At 49.7% G+C, this 19906-nt stretch overlaps 1 protein-coding gene across 2 annotated transcripts in view; it reads left to right on the top strand.

The window, feature by feature from the left end:
• ANKRD13C (ankyrin repeat domain 13C) overlaps nt 1-19906 on the top strand; it is a 77591-nt gene that overhangs the window by 19624 nt on the left and 38061 nt on the right. For both annotated transcript variants that reach the window (XM_075003512.1, XM_075003511.1), the window contains exons 2-3: nt 9719-9760; nt 13254-13358. In XM_075003512.1, coding sequence (XP_074859613.1) covers nt 9719-9760; nt 13254-13358 — 147 coding nt within the window. The remainder of the gene's footprint in view (nt 1-9718; nt 9761-13253; nt 13359-19906) is intronic.

Raw genomic sequence — 19906 nt, 5'->3', positions numbered from 1 at the left:
CAACACAGGGAGGGGAAAAGAAAAAGGTCTCTTGTGAACTGGAAGTTGTTCGTTGGTGAAAATGGCTGCATTTCCCAAAAAAAGTGGCATTGCAGTTTGAATGCTCATTCAGTTTTGTTGACAAAAGGCACTTTTCTGCAACAGAACATGCTAGTGTAGACAAAGCTGAAGAGGGGAGAGTGCTTGTAGTGCCTAGGGCTGGTGGAGTCTGAGGCGACACATGGCAAGCAGAGACAAGGAGACAAACCTGGTATGGGCCCAGATTGCGTCACATCTGAGAGGCAGAAAAGAGGGTCACTTTTCCTTCTCCCTTGCCTTATCCTTCCCTTTTCTTCTAGGGTGCACCCCCTACTGACCTTACTTCTGTGTACTCACCATCATCCCCAGGACCCTCAGTCCAAGGCCACCAGTGTGAATATGGAGAATCAGCTGCTACATCAGCCTGTGGCATGAGACCTGAGGTTTGTGCTGGCAGCACATCCATTGACTGATTTGAAAGATGAAATTGGAACAACTGCAGGTGTCGGGATGCTTGCATGCTGCTTTGGTTACTGGTTGCAGTGTGCTGGTGTCTTTCCCAGTTGTAACGTAAATTACTTCTACATTACAAGGGGGGGGAGGGAGAAGAGGAGAAGCCTGGCACATTGCCACTGGCAATGCAGGAGGAACAGTGGCTAGGCCATTTTGGGACAAAGAAAGGGCCCAGATCTAGCTGGGAGCTCTCTGAGTACAGGGGCTGCTGTGCAAGTATACAGAGTACATATTGGTTAATTCCAGAATTTCTGTCCCTTTTTCCTCACAAATTTGTTGAAAATCTTTTCGAAACTGCCATTTTCAGAATATGTATCAGATGGTTCAGCCTGAAATTTTGACTGTTTGAGGAAGCTAAGAATAAGTGGATAGAGTTTAAAAAAGAAATGGGTAAATTTTGCAGACGTTCTCGTGTGACTTAGGCTGTTTAAATGCTTAACTGACATGGACTTGGAAATTTGGAATGTGGGCTCTCAAATCAGTTAAGAACTTACTTTTTCTGGTAAGATTTTTAGTTTTATTGAGATGTTGTTTACAGTAGCTGCTCATGTACATATGTGAATAATAGGTACTAACTAAAACCTAGTTTGCCCTCTGCTGAGTCAGTAAAATATTGTGAGGTTATTCTCAAAGAACTTCGTAGCTTCATTGTCTATCTTATACGCAATCACTGTTCTAACTAAAAATAAACAAAAAACTGTCAGGTTTAAAACTGCATTAAAATGTGTTTAAAAGTAAAACCTTTGTCCAAGAATTTTTTTAAAATGTACATCTAAAATTAAGTTAATAAATTTGACCTGATTTTCATGTCTGAATTTAGAAGCATTGTTTTATGCACTCAGGTTTGAAAATTTTGGCCTTAGATTATTTAAAACTGAAGGAGTTTTATTTGGTACTCTACTACTTGCTTTTCATTAAGCTTGGAGCAGATAGTATAATTCTGGTGGTCTAAATAATGGATAGTAATACAAATGGGAATTTTTTCTCTTGGTCTACATTTCAAGTTCTAATCCACTAACAAAGGTGCAGTATTTGGGTGGCAAATGCTGTTGGAGGATGTCAGACTTCAGTGACAAATGTGTTGCTTAGCTTCAAATTAGCAGGCACACTTCTATCATGAGATTTTACAAACTTCTTAAAATGTAATTTGAATCCTAAGCTACCATAGTGTCCCTCTTTCTAAATGGCAGTTTGGTGACACTCCTCTTGATCATTCTGCAGAGTATAAACTGTTCATTATATAAATTACAGTCAGATATTTGAGACTGCCAGAGTCTGTTAGATCAACACAGTCTATTTAAGAATATTGCTTATATAGCACCATAGGTGAGCTTGATGCTTGACAGCCCATCTCCCCCATAAAGTGGGGGACACCTGCCCAGAATACACTGATAATCCTAATTAGCTATAATAGAACTGGGGAGATGGAATATTATGGGTTAAGGGTTGTAAAGATCACCCCCTTTCTAGAAGGTAAACATTTCCAGTGCCTGCACTTGGAATCTACGCTCTGCAACGTACTAGGTGAAATTTTGTTTGATGTATGATGGGAATTTAGCAACATTCAGAATAATATGCCTTCCTCATCTTTTATATTTTTCAATACTTAGGTGAGAAATCCCTCTAAAATTATCAGAGGCAGCTGTGTTAGTCTGTATCTTCAAGAACAACAAGAAGTCCTGTGGCACCTTACAGACTAACAGATATTTTGGAGCGTAAGCTTTCATGAGCAAAGACCAGCTTCATCAGATGCATGGGGGTGTGCGTTCAGACGAGTATTTAAAGAGTGGGGTCCCAGTAAAAGGGAGGGCCAGAGCTGACAGGGTCTATTCAGTCAGGATGGAAATGGCCCATTATGAGTAGTATAGATCAAGAGAGGAGAAAAAACAAGTCAGATCAGTGGGGGGATGTGGCCCATTGTCAGATTCTAATGTGGAGGTGTGAACTTCCAGCACAAAGAAACTGCTTTTGTACGGGGGCCAGCCACTCCCAGTCTCTGTGTCATCCTTGGTTGATGGAGTCAAATTTGCAAATAAATTGTAGCTCAGAGATGTGTCTCCATTTGATTTCTGAAATATTTTTGTTGTAGGACCGCTACTTTAAAATCTGTTACTGAGTGTCCAGGGAGATTTGAAATGTTCTCCTGCAGGTTTGTGTATGTTGCTGTTCCTGATGTCTGATTTATGTCCATTTATTCTTTTACGTAGAGACTGTCCAGTTTGGCCAATGTAAATTGCAGTGGGGCATTGCTGGCGCACTATGGCATACATTATAATAGTAGAAGTGTAGGTAAAGGAGCCCCTGATGGTATTGTTGATGTTAGGTGCTGTGATGATATTGCTGGTGTAGATATGTGAGCAGAGTTGGCAGTGAGATTTGTTGCAGGGATTGGTTCCAGGTTTAGAGTTACTGTGTTGTCTATAGTTGCTGGTGAGAATTTGTTTAAGATTGGCAGGCTGTCTTTAGGCAAGGACAGGCCTGCCTTCCAAGGTCTGAGAGAGTGAAGGATTATTGTCCGGGATGGGTTGCAGATCCCTGATGATGCATTGGAGGGGCTTTAGCTGGTGGGGGTGGGGGGTGGGGGGGCTGTATGGGATGGCCACTGGTGTTCTCTTGTTTTCCTTTCAAGGCCTGTCTTTTAGCAGATGGCTTCTGGGTACCCATCTGACTCTGTCAATCTGTTTCTTCACTTCCTTGTAAGTGATGCCCCTTACAAAAGCAGCTTCTCTGCACTGGAAGTTCACACCTCCATATTAGAATCTGACAATGGGCCACTCTCTCTCCCCGCCCCCCCACCCGACTGATCTGACTTGTTTTTTCTCCTCTCTCAATGTATACTACTGATAATGGACCGTTTCCACCCTGACTGAATAGACTTTGTCAGCTCCGGCTCTCCCTTTTACTGGGACCCCACTCTTTAAATGCTCCCTGACGAGCACCTCCCCCCTACTCAAGCATCTGATGAAGCGAGTCTTTGCCCATGAAAGCTTATGCTCCAAAATATCTGTTAGTGTGTAAGGTGCCACAGGACTTCTTGTTGTCCTCTCAAATTAGTAATGGGGATTTTAATATTTGACAGTTCAGGTTATGTTGTTGGAAATGACAAGATGTCATTATAGTTCTCTAGTCCCTTTTTCATTGGAAATGTTACTATACCAGTTGTTGATTCTTATCCTTTTGCCTAAAGTATCTATCAATGAGACTGTTTTAAGCCTGTAAAATAACTTGAATGATTTGCTGCCTTTAGCAGTACTTCCTTCCCTTTCTTTCCCTTTCCTTGGTAATTAACATTTTTCATGCAGTTTTAATTCCAAAGTAAGAAGTTTATGGAGATTTGAGACTTATGAAATACTGTTGACAGCCTCACTATGTCTGTTTGACCTTGACTATTTTGTTAAATTTGTAAAGGAGGTTTAATGTGTATCACTTAAAAATAATCAAGAAAATACTCTAACCCAATTGTTCCCCATTGTGCTTTCTCTTAACTCCTATCTGCTGTCCCCTTTGCAAGGCAGGACGTGGGAGAAGAAGAGGACATGGATGCAAATGGTGTAAGGGGCCAAAACCAGCAGCTAGGGCTCTGTGCCACCCTCTCTGGGTGCATCCCCAGTTTGGGGTCTTCTGCTCTAATCAGTCAAATTGCCTTTATATCAAAGGGTGGAGTATTATGCTTCACTAGCCATACTAGTAAAGCTGGTTTAGTACTGCTGAATGTCTGGGGGGAAAAAATGTTGTCAGGCTGTCTAAAGTGGCTCATAAGCATGAGTACCAGTCTCGGGACAGACTGAAGAAGTGGTGATTGAGTTCTGTGCTTAAGTTTTCCATGCCAAATGCATCAAATGTAAACTCCTCTAGCACTATAACAGCCCTAACGTGGAGTCACAGACAGATATTTTGGGGACTCTGGCCTATTTTGCCATCCAAGCAAGCTTGCTTTTCCAATAGTCCCTTACCTCCCAAATGACAACGATATTCAGGTTACTTACTGTCACTTAACCCACATCATTTGTACCTTGGATACTATACTGAAGAACCAATCCTATCACAAATTAACTTTTTTCTTATTTAATAGATTTTCAGTTATTTGTAAGGTTAAAGCAAGTAAAAATGTACACATAAATGTGTTAGTCTTAGTTTCCAGATGGGTAATAGAAGCTGCTATAATATGCAAGCCCTGTATGTTTTCTAGGACTAACCTAAAACCAAACAGCTGGTGATCCCTGGTTTGTGATTAAAATCTTCTCTCAGGCTACGTCTACGCTAGCACATTACGTCGAAGTAGCCTATTTCGAAGTAAGAACATCAAAATAGGCTACTTTGATTATCGTCTACACGTCGTCCAGGGCTGGCAATGTCAACATTCAACGTCGAAGTAGCGATGGGGAACGTTGAAAGGAGCCGCTGTGGAAGGAAATGCAGAGCGTCCACACACACCAGCACCCTCTTTCGAAATAAGGGGCCAGGACACGCCTAGAACCGGCTCACAGAGCACACTAGCCCTTCCGGGGCAGCTGCAAGCCGCTCCTTTAAAGGGCCCCTCCCAGACACACTTGGCCTGCACAGCACGAGGTCTGCAGAGCAGTAGCCACTGTCTCGCAGACCAAGTCACAGTAGATATGGACACCCAGCAGCAGCAGCAGGAAGTGGAAGCCCTCCAGGTAGTCATCCAGGGGGCAAGCTCCCTGCTAGGTGCTGCCCGGGAGGCCGCCCAGTGGCTCCTGCCAGAGGAGCCCACCCTGGAGGCAGACGGGGATGCCCCTGACCACTGGGCTCCCCTCTTCCTCCCTCACCGGCTGCTCCCCCACCTCTGGAGATATCCCACCAGCTCAGAGTGGTGGGAGCAGCTCGTATGCGGGACTGGGACAACGATATGTGGCTCTGGAACTTCCACATGCGCCAGCAGACCTTTCTCGAGCTCTGCCAGTGGCTCACCCCAGCACTGAGGCACCACGACACCCGGATGCAGCGCGCCCTCCCCATCGAGAGGAGGGTCGCAATAGCCATCTGGAAGCTGGCCACTCCAGACAGCTATCGCTCCGTGGGACACCAGTTTGGAGTGGGAAAGGCCACGGTCGGGGTCGTCGTCATGAAGGTAAGGAGGCCCGGGCATGCACCCACTGGGGGGCGGGGAGGCTGGGTGTGGGCGTGGGGAGGGAGGGAGGGGCTGGGTGTGGGGCTGGAAAGGGATGGATATGGGAGGGATGGGCTGGGCAAGTGGGGTGCCCGGGGAAGTGTCTGGGAGGGGGGCCTGGGGGAAGGGCCCCAGGGCACCCTGCACAGCCTCACGGGTACCTGTGTTCCCTCCCAACAGGTGGTCCATGCGCTTAGCGCCATGTTGCTCCAGCGGGTCGTCTGACTCGGGGACCTGGACGCAGCTGTCGCTGGATCACTTCCATGGGGTTCCCCAACTGCTTCGGGGCCCTGGGTGGGACCCACATCCCCATCCGCGCCCCAGACCACAGCGGAGGAAGATACATAAACCACAGGGGCTACCACTCCGTGGTTCTGCAGGCCATGGTGGACGGTCGGGGCCACTTCCAGGACGTGTACGTGGGCTGGCCTGGCTGCACACACGATGCCCGTGTTTTTAGGAACACGGGCCAGTGCCACCAGCTGGAGGCGGGGACCTACATCCCCCAGAGGGAAATCCCTCTGGGGGACACCACTGTGCCCCTCTGCCTCATGGCGGATGCGTCCTACCCCCTCCAGCCTTGGCTCATGCGCCCGTACACCGGCCACCTCAACACCAGCCAGGAGAGGTTCAATGCCCGCCTGACCCACGCCCGCCAGGTGGTAGAGAGAACTTTTGGCTGTCTGAAGGGCTGCTGGAGGTGCCTCCTTGCCCGACTGGACGTCAGCCTCCAAAACACCTCCCAGGTTGTGGGTGCGTGCTGCACACTCCACAACATTGTTGAGAGCAAGGGGGAGGCTTTCGTCCAGGGGTGGGCGGTCGATGCTGGCACGGGCTTTCCCCCAGCCGGCTGCCGCACCCAGCCGCCAGGCCCACCATGAGGGGGTACGGGTCTGTGAGGCCCTGCGGGCCCACTTCGATCAGGGAGACCCCTGAGCACCTCCCTGGCCTTCCCCAGAAGACACCCCCCCCCCACAGCCCGCAATGTCTGCACGCCGCCCCCAACACCTGCACGCCACCCCCCCAACAAGCACACGCCTCCAGCTTTTTGGAAATAAAATATTTTTTTTTAAAACTGGATAACTTGTGTGAATCAACAAAGAAACTGCAACTAATCCACCAAAAGGGGGACAACTATATACAAAAAGGGGGACAACAGCCGAGCCGTCCGCCGGGCCCCCATCAGTCTGGGGTGGGGGTAGAGGGGCGCGAGCCCTGGCGGTTACGGCTCACAACCCCCTCTCCCCGTGTCTGTGGTCCCTGGCGTGGCCGGCTGGGGGCTGGGAGGACCGGCAGGGTGGGGCCGGGATGCCTCCGCTGGCCGGTCTTCAGCCCCAGTGGGCTCTGTGGAGCTTGGTGGTGGTGAGGCGGGTGGGGCGGCAGGTGGAGCAGGAGGTGGGGCAGCAGGTGGCAAGGCGGGTGGAGCGGCAGGGAGGGCGGCCTGGAGGGCAGCGGGGGGCGGGAGCCGGGCGACGGCCTCCCAGATTGACCCGGCTATGTCCCTGAAAACCCCCATAAAGTCCTCCCATGCTGCCCACTGCTGGGTGGACTCCTCCCGCTCAAAACAGAGCCTTTCCTCCGCCACCTCTGTCTGCTGCCGGAGAGGTGCCAAGAGCTGAGGGTCCACCAGGGCCATCCCCAGAGTCCGGAGGTGGCGGGACCGTCCTGCTGGCTTTGGGGGTGTGTCTAGGCGCTGGTGGTGGCTGGCCTCTGGCGGGCTGTCAGGGACAGCAAAGGGTGCCTGGCTGCCTGGGGCGTCGGATGCTGTAGCTGGAGAGAGGGAGGGGAAGGCTGTTAGTACGGTGCCCTGGCCAGTGGCTTGTTCTCCCCACCCCGTCTTGGGTGCTGGGTCTCCGCCCCCGTCGGTGGGTTTGATGTCCCTGTTGGCTGTCGCCATGGCATTGTCCCCCCGCCCCCTGGGGTCAGGACTGAGTTCTGTCCATGGGTACGGGCGCTGATGGCCGTGCTGCCGTCCTGGGACTGTACTGTGTCTGGGCATTTGCAGGCTGGGGTCCACTGGGGTTGTGTGAGGCTCCTGGTCGTGGCTGGTGCCCCCGCCCTGTGGCCCATGGGTGTGTGCTCTGTGGGGTACGTACCTGACCGTCCATTGCCATAGTCGGGGGAAGCTGGGTGGGCGGATGCCCAGCTGGTGCTCCGGGAGGGGAGGTCGATGAGGAGTCCCCCGCCCCTCGCTGCTGGACCTCTCCTCTGCTGTCCCCAGGGGGGCTCCTCGGGTGGGCCCCGGGGTGCGGGGCTGGCCTCCGGGCCGGACTCTGGCTCCGAGGCCTGCTGGGGCTCGTCGGCCATGGTGTCAAGGGTGGCTGGGGCGGAGGAGGTGTCGCGGGGGCCCAGGATGGCCCTGAGCTTCCTGTAATAGGGGCAAGTGGCAGGGACAGCCCCAGACCGGCTGGTCGAGTCCCGAGCCCCGGCGTACCCCTGCTGCAGCTCCTTCACTTTACTCCGGACATGATCCAGAGTGCGGGCAGGGTGACCCCAGGCGGCCAGGCCCTCGGCCAGTCGGGCGAATGCTTCTGCATTCCGCCGCTTGCTCCCCATCATGTGGAGCACCTCCTCCTCACCCCAGAGCTCCAGCAGGTCTCGGAGCTCGGCCTCCGACCAGGAGGGGCCCCGCGTCCTTTTGGCCTCCCGCCTGGCTGCTGGGGGTGCCTGGGTCCCCTCAGGACGGGAGCCCTGGGGTAGCTCGGGGGGCTGCCTTGAGGCAATGGATGAAGGCAGCGGGGATTGGGGTCTCTGAGAAGTGTGCAGGGCTAGCACGTGCCTGTGCTGCTGCCTGCACGCTCTCAGCTTCCTGCCACAGGAAATCCGGGTTGGTGGTGCCTTTAAGGCTGCCGCGTGGCACCTATAGAGCCCCGCAGGGGCTGGAGAGAGTGTCTCTCAACCCCTCAGCTGATGGCCGCCGTGGAGGACCCTCCAATCTCGAAGTAGCGGGACGCGGATCGTCTACATGCACCCTACCTCGACGCTGAACATCTGAGGATGGGAATAGCGACTTCGACATCTCGCCACCTAACGTCGATTTCAACGTCGAAATAGCACCGACGGGTGCTATTTTGATGTTGTGCTGGCTACTTTGAAGTAGCTGGCTAGTGTAGACGTACCCTCGGAGTCTAGCAACTCCTGTCAGGGATTTTTATTCCCTTACACTAGAGTTGGTACTGTCCCATCAGCTTGTGCAGCCTTCATGGGTATGAAGGTAATACACACCAAAGTAACAATCACCAAAGTCTTTATTCTTTAATGTTTCGCAATATCTTGGTTTCAGTGCTTCTTCATGGGCAGGACCTAACCCCTTCTGTAGGGAGCTAACATTTGAACATTAATGCTCCTTTCTTGTCAGATATCTTACACAATTACAGAGTATTAAAATGCAAACCCTTAATGTAACCTCGAAACATGGGGTAGAAATGGTTTTTAAATAAGATTAATACATGCAACTTCCTACAGTCATCTCATAATATCTGACACATTCTTGTAAACTTAAGATCTGTTTTACCAGTACTAATACACATATGAACCAGACAGGTTTCCAGCTATGCGTTTGTCAGTGTTCAGGGAGGCGGGATGTTATACGTGAGCTGGCACACTGTTTGCCAGCATCACATTCTTTAAAATTGATCAGAATAATTCTTTGTAGTTGTTGCTCTAGATATACTATTCTTGATAAGATCTGAGACTTTTCTGATCATAACAAATTAATTGTTTTGGGATATAGCTCTTACTTTCCTAAAAACAGAATCAGATTTTTTCCTGTTTGATTTGCTAGAAGCAAATTTCGTCTTGTAAATGATAGACTTTTTTCCTGAAGCACTTTTTGATATAGATTTATATTAACATCTTAGTTTTTGTATCAAAGGAATTGTTCATTAAAAAGATTAATCTTGTAAGTGTTGTATATTTGTCATTGATAGATTATGTTCTCTCTGTTTTAAAATTGAGTTGCATATGTGCATTTGAGACACCAGAGCCAACTTCTGAAGAAAGTCTCATCAATGTTTGTACCAGAAATTTAATTATCTCCATATTTTTCCATTGTAGGAAACACTCCGTTACATCTTGCTGTGATGTTGGGGCATAAAGGTTGGTAAATCTATTTTAAGTATCTTATGTTCTTGGATTTTGCTCAAGATTTTAGAGAAGAGAAATGTTTGGAAATGGGAGACTAAAAATAGACTTGTATTGAATGTGTTCAGTTGCAAGTTGAGGAGGCTTTCAGGAAAAAAGAGGGTATGTGAGATTAGAAAAATAAATCAGAGAAACTGCCAAAACTAAGGTTGCAAGTGGGACCTGATATATAAATGGAAGCACACAGGAGATCTTTGGAGCCAGAATAATGAACTATAATAGGTGGTCATTGACTGGGCACTCTTTGGAGAGTCTAGGAAAAATATATGTAGAACAGACTTTTCTCTTTCTACAGCGCTATCAGGGAACAGTGACACATGGAGGGTCAGTGTTAGAAAGGTTAAGGAAAGAGAGCATTACTAAACGGTGCTTTTCCATTTTCACCCCAGAAGTCGTACTTCTGGGAGGTGGGAAGGTGCTGCCATTTCTTCTCCCAGAGCTAAGCCCCCATCCATGGGAACAGGAAGAAGAGCGGCAGTGGAAATGAGTGGGCTGCCTCAGATGATTTGGTTAAGCAACAGATACCAGGGTGTTCTTTCCGTCTGGCTACTTGTTTACCAGAAAGCAGGAAAGGGAAAGCCTCTCATTTAAAAAAAAAAAAAAAAATTTGAGAGTGGAAAAAAATCAAGAACCAGCGGAGATTAGTGCTTTAAATAATTTTTAGGTGGGTAGGGTGAAATGAACTTAAGTTGTTGCTTGAAAAATTCCATTCTACGTACATGTTATGTATTGATAGTAATACCTTACAATATATATGTGACTGCTAAAGGAAGCTTTTTAATAATTTTTTCCACAAAAATAGCATTTATGTAAACATAATCTCAGTGGGATAAGTGAGTGTTCTCCCTGTGCGTTTCTCGATAGTTGTGAAAGTAAATCAGTTTTCAAAATCTGTTCTAGTTATTACTTCTCTTAAGAATAGTTTTCAGTAGCTTGGCTCTTTACAATGAAGCTTCAGATAGAAGTCGTCCTTGTAGAAATATTATATTTCACAGATTTCAGCTGTATTAAGTAAAACTGAGTTGCTTTATCAATAATCAGTGCTCCATGAATGGTGACTTAACACCAGATTCCTGTGTAGGTAGGTAGGTACTTCCACTGTTTTAAAGACTGAGACTTGTCCAAGGCTACATAGCAAATCATAGCATGAATTAAACTAAAGAATGCTTGTGCTCAGTTCATTAGATCATGATTTCCAGGATCATATACGAGATCACTGCATAACTTTATCCTTCCTTGGTGTTTGTATAGCACATCATAATTGCTTCTGATTTTGGTACTTAATAATTTAAGTACAGTAGACCCCTGACTTACACATAAGTTGTGTTCCTGGGCAACCATGCCGGAGTCAAATTTCCCATAAGTCGGGACCATGTGAAGGAAGGGCCCTGCCACCTTTGAGTCCCTTGGTCCTGGCTGCACCTGGCTCCCTGCTCCCATGAGCAGTAGCGAGTTCAGAGCCTGGCGCAGCACTGTGGGTCAGTTTCCTGGCTCCTAGGAGTGGCGGCGAGCTGGGAACCAGGCGGCAGCCTGGCTTCCCTTTGCTTGTGGGAGCCTGGAAACTGACCTGTGCTGCGACCTGGGTCAGTTTTGTGGCTCCTGGAAATAGTGGACAGCTGGCATCCAAATGGAGCAGCACCAGTCAATTTCCTAGCTCCCCCCGACTCCCAGGAGCTGGGAAACTGATCACTGTGCTGCACATGGCTCTGGGCCCCCGCAAGCAGAGGGGAGCTGGGAGCCAGGCTGCTATCTGGTTCCTGGCTTCCTGCCACTCACGATTTTGACTCTCATTCTTTTGACTCGTGACTCGGGTGTCTATTCTGTATGGAATGTTAATGGGAGAGCAGCAACATAGGTCTGAGTAAATAATGAAAGCACAAGGAAGAGTAAACTGCATGAACTATGAGACCATGCTAGTGAAGTATGAGTGCTTCAAAATATTTTTGCAGCTTCTGAAAGCTAAGGGCACAATTAGTTTCTCAAATTCCTTTTACAGTAAACTCTTTCATACCTGTCATTCCATCATCTGGAACTGTTCAATAACTGGTATTTTAACCATAAGTAAATTTTAGTTAGGTTTTCCTTAAGTACGGTATAGTGAAAGTGGATAGAAATAAATACAGGATAAGTTTACAGTGCACAGTACTACTGTTGGTAAATAAACTACTCTGCATACATTCTAGTTTCATATCTACTCTTGTTTTTCTTTAGTGTTATGCAGTGCTAGGTTAACCTCTCTATTATCCATAATATTTGAATATCCGGCACCCTCCCGGTCTTGTGGCTGCCAGATGTGAAAGTTTACGCTGTATATGTACCAAATATGTTTAATAGCTCTTCTCAATACCTATACTTCCTGTAAATGACCATAGAGTGTCCATTATAGAGAATGAGAAATAGCAAACATAACAAACATAGCCTTTGTCCGTTTTAAAATATATACTGGATGACGGTTATTGTATTTCCAACCAAAGTGGAAACAGATACATTTTAAGAAATTGCCGTGTTTACTCTTAACCAATACCCTGTTGTTGCTTTTGGGGGCAAGAGAGCTGTAGTTTTTGACAATTTGTTGTCATGAAGGGTGACACTGTTCTTGTAAAAGTGATGCTTTGGAAATTAGGCCTGATTTGTGAAGAAAATGAGGGATGGACTGTTTTACCTATTATTCCTGCTTGTGGGAGAAGGTTGAACTGAAGGGAATGATCCGTACCATTGTGGCTGCCACCCTCATCTCCTGGAACCCTACCGTGCACTGTGAAACAATGTGGTCTCAGTCAGCATAATTCTGCGATGACCGATTCAGATTTGGAGTGGGGGGAAGGAGAGAGATCGACTGACTCATGACAATGACTCTGCCTACATTTTGAACACCATCTGGAACATGAGACTTTCGTTCCTGTTGTCACCCCTCCACTCATGTCAATTTCTTTCCCACTTCTTCTCTTCTGTTTTGTGCCTTCTGTTGAACAAAAGTGTTAGCTTGTTAAGTCTGTCTCTCAGCACTGCTGTGAACCTGTGACCAGGGAAGCAGCTAAAGGCAATGTTTTAAACACCCTCTGAGACACTAGTATAGGTTTGCTATGTCTCGGAGTAGCTAAGAAGACTGGTGATATACAAGTTTTTCTGTACCAGTGAAGTTGGTGTTCTTTCTGTATCAGGGAGACTTGCTGCATTTTCTGTCCTTACTTGTCCCCCAACCTCTTCTCACAGAGTGAGTGAGAGAGAGAATCTGCATTTTAACAGCAACAGTTCCAGAGCATTTCTGCTTATCAGAAAGGACAATTGCCACCAACTAAAAGACAGTGTCAGTTTTTTGCTGTAAAAACCCTAGCAGCTAAATGGAAGAGAAATAAAGGCTATTATTAATAACACATTTATAGAACAGTTTAAGAAAGGAAACAATGGGATTTGCTGTAAATAAATATTGCCACTTGTTCTGTTACAGAATGCGCACACTTGCTTTTGGCCCACAATGCTCCAGTAAAGGTGAAAAATGCTCAGGGATGGAGTCCTCTTGCTGAAGCCATCAGCTATGGAGACAGACAAATGAGTAAGAAATGTTAGCTGATTCCTTGGTTGATGTAAACAGAAGTCTGTATTAGACTAGGAATTGAGGTCTGTTTAGCTGATATGTTTGAGTTGTACTTGGCATCAATGTTGGTTGCTAAGGTTACCACTGAAGTTAACTGCAACTAGTTAACATTTATTTAAAATGTTACTGCCTGTGCCTATCCTAGATATTGTGTTGTTTAAAAAATGTTAGTTATCTGTTAAGTGGTATCTCTGCTAAACAGTTTCTCTAGTCCTGATAGCACCAGCATAGTCATAAATTAAACTGTATTAAAGCAGGGGTTCTCAAGCTGGGAGTTAATCCCTCAGAAGGGTACAAGGGAGTTACTAAATGCGGGCTTGCAAGCTGTCAACTTCCAGTCCCAAACTGCACTTCACCTCCAGCATTTGTAGTAGTGTTAAAGATAAGAATGTTTTAATTTGTAAGGGCTATAATTAATAAAGTCCATGCTCAGTCTTGTTGTGTAAAAGGAGTCACCAATGCAGAAGTGTGAGTTCTTCTTGGAGTGTCCCTGTGGGTGTTCCACATTAGGTGTTGGGCTCGCCCGGCGCCGCAGATTGGATCTTCCAAGCAGTTACTGCCAGACCGCACATGCACCGGTGCGCGCTGCTCCCTTGCGCGCTCCTGGCCACATGCGTGATCCGGTCCCCGCCAGTTCCTCTTAACCGCCGTTGGCTGCAGACAGAATCCAACTAGGCCACGGCCAAGTTAGCGTATTCAATGGTTTTAACTGTTTTTCTTTAAAGTTTTCAAGTTCTTAGGCTACTGTTAAGTTAGCCAGTTTTTTATTTTCAAAAAAAAAAAAAAAAAAGAAACAACAAGCGGGACGGCATTCAGTCCAGTCCTAGTAACAAGCGGAGCACCGGAGGCCAGGAGCCTAGGGCCATTAGCCCTCCTGCTGCGTCAGGCTATCCGAGAGGGGGAAAACAGCACAGAGAAGGTGCTAAGTACCCCATTAACAACTAAAAGACTCACCAACAATGTCCTCTTCAGGATTCAAGGAATGTGAGTCTTGCCGAGAGGCAATGCCAGCGTCTGATGGGCATAGTCACTGCATAAGGTGCCTAGGGGAGTCCCATGTCACGCAGAAATGCTCCTTCTGTGCAAAATTAACAGCCAGAGCAAGGAAGGACAGGGAGATGCGGCTTAAAATGCTGCTCTTCGACAAGGCCCTCCAGCCAGACGTGCCGGAGCGGCCGCAGCAGGAGGCACCCTCCGGGGCCCATAAAAGGAAAGCCGCCTCCCTCACCCCATCAGCGCAAAAACGGAGGAAAGTCTCCCCAGCCCGATCCCTGCCAGCAGCAACAGCGAGCGGGACGGGAGGAGCGCACAGCCCCCAGCCGCAGCAACAGCTGATCGGCGGCGGCACGGAGAGCCACGTGGAGGCGGGTCAGCCTCCGATAATCAAACAGCCACCCCGCACCGTGGGCAGGGCGGCGGCTAAACAAGCGCCGGTACCGGCGGCACTGCAAGCAGCGGCACCGACCCCCGGGGAACCGGCGGTGCAGAGCGCGCAGGCACGCAGCCTGTAGGCACCGGAGGACACCGCCAGTGCAGCACCGCCCATAAGCGTGCTGAGCACGGCGCGGATGGGGCCGAGATCCCCTACAAGTCAGGGGGCGGAGCTACCCCCTCAAGGGAGGGGGAAGGCTGCACACAAAACAAGGCACCGCAGCCCCTCTCCAGACAGGGCTGCAGAGTTGCTTTCTCTCAGCCCTCCGCTCATGCTGCAGACTCCAACTAGAAGGCAAGGGGTCCCCCCTAGCCTACCCAGAGCCCCCATCTCCATTTTTACAACCAGCCTCGCCCTAGCTGGGACCACCTTCACCCTTCCTGGGGTTTGAGCCGCTGGAGTACTATCACAAATTGCTCTCTCCAGTGTCCCAGGTCTCTCGACAATCGTGCTCCCCCAGACACAGAGGGTATGCACCAAGGGAGTGGTCCAGGTCACCTTCCCAAGAACAGTGCCCATGCTGCCATGGTCGCCCCTATCACGCGGGGCATAGACACCACCGGCAATCTGCCAGGGAAAGATCCCCACAGACGGTCCCGTATCCCTGAGGGCAATCGCGAACGGGGACAGAGACTCAAGTATCTCAGGGGGAACTGGTTATGGAACCCCAAGATTTTTTCCCTTGCAAGCTTCCAGTGAGCGGATGTACCATCACCAACAGGAACCGGAAGGGTCCAGAGAGGCGTACCCTAGTGGTTCCTCGCTCTCCTCCCCGGACGAGGCTACGGCCCCGGGGGACGTCCATCCTCCGGACGATCTCAAACAGTTCCAAGAGCTGTTTAAGAGGGTGGCCTTCACGCAAGGCATCCAGACAGCAAAGGTGCAAGAGAAACACCATAAGCTCCTCAAAAATCTGAGACCTCCGGCCTCCTCCAAAATAGCAATACCGCTTGATGACGCAATCTTGGAGTCCGCCACTATGATATGGCAGACCCCTGCGACTATTCCGCCTGTCCACAAGAGAGCGGATTAAAAAAAAAAAAAAAAAATACTTCGTGCCGGCAAAGGGCATGGAGTTCCTGTTCAGCCACCCACAACCAAATTCCTTGGTGGTGGAGTCGTCGCAACAAAGATCAAAGAGATCTCAATTCAAGACAGGGGGAACAGACAAATATGTCAAGAAGCTAGAGCTGTTCGGCAGAAAGGTCGTCTACTCCTCCACTCTACTGTTGCGAATGGCAAATAACGCAGCGCATCTAGCGAACCATAATTTCGACAACTACACTAGGTTAACCTCCCTCATGGACTCGCTTCCAGAGGGCAAGAAACCGGTGCTCAAGGCCATCGTGCAAGAAGGCTACGTGGCCTCAAGGACGGGAGTTCAGATCGCCCTGGATGTTGCGGACACAGCAGCACGCTCCACAGCTACGGCAGTGGTGATTCGAAGGGAGTCCTAGCTTCAGACTTCGGGTATACTGAGGGACCTGCAGGCAAAGAGAGTCGATCTTCCCTTCGACTCGCAGAAGCTGTTTGCTGAATCAACTGACTCGGTCCTTCATTCCAGTAAAGATTCAAGAGCCACACTCAGGACCCTGGGGATTTACACCCCTCCATACAGAAAGAAAAAGTACAACCCTCAACAAAGATGGTACCAGTACCAGCAACAGCGTCCCCAGTACCACAGGGGTTACGAGCAAGGGCGACATCAACAGTACCAGCAGTACAGAACTCCCAGGTGACGTTCCCAACAGAACCGGGTGTCCTCGGGACAGGGCCAAAGGCCACAAGTTTGACACACAGATCCAGGGCTGCGCCATCACTACCATCGCACAAGGTCATCTGAAGCGGTTATTCCACCATCGCCTCCGACCATTCTATGACCAGTGGCAAAGGATCACCACAGACAAATGGGTGCTGGAGATCATAGCCACGGGGTACGCCATCCCCTTCCAGTCGCTCCCACCACCACGACCTCCACCCAGGCCCCACCTCCAGGAGGCCCCCCACGTAGTGAGGCTCAAGCAGGAGGTAGACCATCTCATGCTCATAGGGGCAGTGGAAAGAGTGCCGGAGCAACTGCAAGGGAGAGGGTCCTACTCGAGGTACTTCCTCACAGAGAAAAAGACAGGAGGCTGGAGGCCCATCTTAGATCTTCGAGGCCTCAACCGGTACTTGCGCAAGCAACGCTTTCGGATGATCACAGTCGCCTCCATCCTCACGGCACTAGACAATGGAGATTGGTTCGCAGCCCTCAACTTACAAGACGCGTATTTTCACATAACTATCCATCCGGCTCACCGACGATTCCTCCGGTTCATGGTAGGCAAAGAACATTTTCAATACAAGGTCCTACTGTTTGGCCTCTCCTCGGCCCCCAGAGTCTTCACCAAGACCTTGGCAGTGGTGTCAGCCTACCTGCACAGACAGTGGGTATTTATATTCCAGTATCTGGACGACTGCCTACTCAAAGAGGCCTCGAAGGAGGAGGTACTACGCATGATACGCGTCACAGCACGCACGTTCTCTTCGCTCGGCCTGGTTATCAATGTGGCAAAATCAAAGATAGACCCCACACAGGACATAGAGTTCATAGGGGCACGCATAAATTCTATTATAGCGAGAGTGTATCTACCAGAGACTCGCTTTCGGGCCATCGGCTCCCTCGTGCAAGTCATCACCTTCAGCCCTACGGTGCCGGTTCTGACGTGCTTACAGCTGCTGGGCCACATGGCAGCAGCGACGTTCGTAGTACAGAACACCAGGTTACACATGCGCAGCATGCAGCACTGGCTGGCGAGCGTATACAAACCGGCAGCACACACTGTTCACAGGGTGGTGTCGCCCACAACAGAGGTACGCAAATCCCTGCAATGGTGGGTAAACCCCAAGAACCTGCTAACAGGGGTACCCTTCCACCAGCCACAAATATCGGTTTTTCTTACTACAGATGCCTCCCTCATAGGGTGGGGAGCACACATGGGCAAAGAGGTGACGCAAGGGCTGTGGTCCTCCACGGAGCAATCACTGCACATAAATATACTGGAGCTCAGAGCAGTGTTCAACGCCTGCAGACACTTTCAAGACCATGTACAAGGCAAAGTAGTCGGGATCAGTACAGACAATACCTTCACCATATTTTATATAAATCGGCAAGGAGGAGCTCGGTCCCGTGCCTTATGTGCGGAAGCAGTCCGGTTGTGGAACTGGTGCATCGCCAACAATATAACCTTGAAAGCCTCGTACTTACCATGCGCTCACAATGTGAAGGCAGACCAGCTGAGCAGGCGTTTCACACTCACACACGAGTGGCAGATCCATCCCAATCTGCTACGACCGATTTTTCACGCATGGGGTTTTCCCTAGATAGACCTGTTTGCTACTCAACACAACAAGAAGTGCCCACGATTCTGCTCCAGGGCAGGACTGGGACAGGGGTCCCTGGGGGACGCATTCGCGATCTCCTGGAGGGGCCCCCTGCTTTACGCTTTTCCTCCCACAGTGCTGATCCACAAAGTCTTGCAGAAAGCCAGGAGGGAAGGAGCCCGAATGATCCTGATAGTCCCAACGTGGGATCGACAGCGATGGTTCCCCCTACTCCTGAACATGTCAGACCGGCCACCGATGCCCCTTCCAGTAGCGCCGGATCTGCTCACGCAAGCCCAGGGGTCCATAGTGCATCCGCACCCCCAAGGCCTGCGACCACAAGCGTGGTTAATCCATGGCTCATCTCCCTAGAGAGCACATGTACGGAGGAAGTGCAGCAAGTCCTAGACAGTAGCAGGAGGACTTCCACCAGGAAGACCTACAAGCAGAAATGGACTCGCTTCACGGCATGGTGTTCTACCAAACAGCTAGCCCCCCTTTCGGTGCCTATACCTGTAATACTAGAGTATTTACTGGACCTCAAGAGAGGAGGACTCTCACTATCCTCGTTAAAGGTCCACCTTGCTGCCATTTCGGTGTTCAGACACGAAGAGGAAGGGCACACGGTGTTCGCCCATCCCATGGTTACCAAGTTCCTCAAAGGGTTGGTAAACCTATACCCCCCTCGGAAACCGCTTCCACCTTTGTGGAACTTGGACCTGGTGCTTAATGCGCTAACGGGACCACCGTTCAAGCCTTCGGACACGGTTTCCCTCCGCCTCCTTACGATAAAGACGACCCTTCTTCTCGCAATCACGTCAGCTCGCAGGGTGAGCGAGCTTGCGGCAGTTATGGCAACGCCACCCTGCACTGTTTTTTCCAAGGAGGCGGTAACCATACGGCTGCATCCACCCTTTGTTCCTAAAGTTTCTTCTGAGTTTCATATTAACGAACCTATCGTTTTACCCTCGTTTTATCCAAAGCCTCATAACTCTAACAAAGAGGCGCGCCTACACCTCCTGGACGTGAGGAGGGCGCTAGCCTTCTATATAGACAGGACCAAGTCCTTCCGGAAAATGGATAGACTCCTAGTCTCTATCGCTCCCAAATCGAAAGGAGAAGGTCTCTCTTCGCAGAGAATCTCGCAGCACATCGTATCCTGCATAAAAATGTGCTACGAACTCAAAAAGACTCCTTTACTGGCCACGCCCAGGGCTCATTCCACTAGGGCGGTGGCAACATCAACAGTCTTTTTCAAGGGCGTTGCGCTAAAAGACATTTGCAGAGCGGCGACCTGGTCATCCTATGACACCTTCGCCAAACATTACGCCCTTCACAGGGTATTCCAAGAGGATACCCGTCTCTCGACAGCGGTCCTCTCGGGGACAAGCTGCACATAATCCGATTACCCACCTCCTATCTTGGGTTACTGCTGGGTAGTCACCTAATGTGGAGCACCCACGGGGACACTCGAAGAAGAAAGGTAGGTTACTCACCGTAGTAACGGTGGTTCTTCGAGATGTGTCCCCGTGGGTGCTCCACTACCCGCCCATCCTCCCCGCTTCGGATCTCTGTTTAGTGTTTTGCAGGAGTATCCGAGGTGGTTGGTCAAGGAACTGGCGGGGACCGGATAGCGCACGTGGCCAGGAGCGCGCAAGGGAGTGGCGCGCACTGGCGCATGCGCGGTCCGGCAGTAACTGCTTGGAAGATC

This window comes from Carettochelys insculpta, chromosome 9 (genome assembly GCF_033958435.1).
Source record: "Carettochelys insculpta isolate YL-2023 chromosome 9, ASM3395843v1, whole genome shotgun sequence".
Lineage (NCBI taxonomy): Eukaryota > Metazoa > Chordata > Testudines > Carettochelyidae > Carettochelys > Carettochelys insculpta.
The sequence above is the reverse complement of the archived record's forward strand: the minus strand, read 5'-3'. Positions and strand labels throughout refer to the sequence as shown.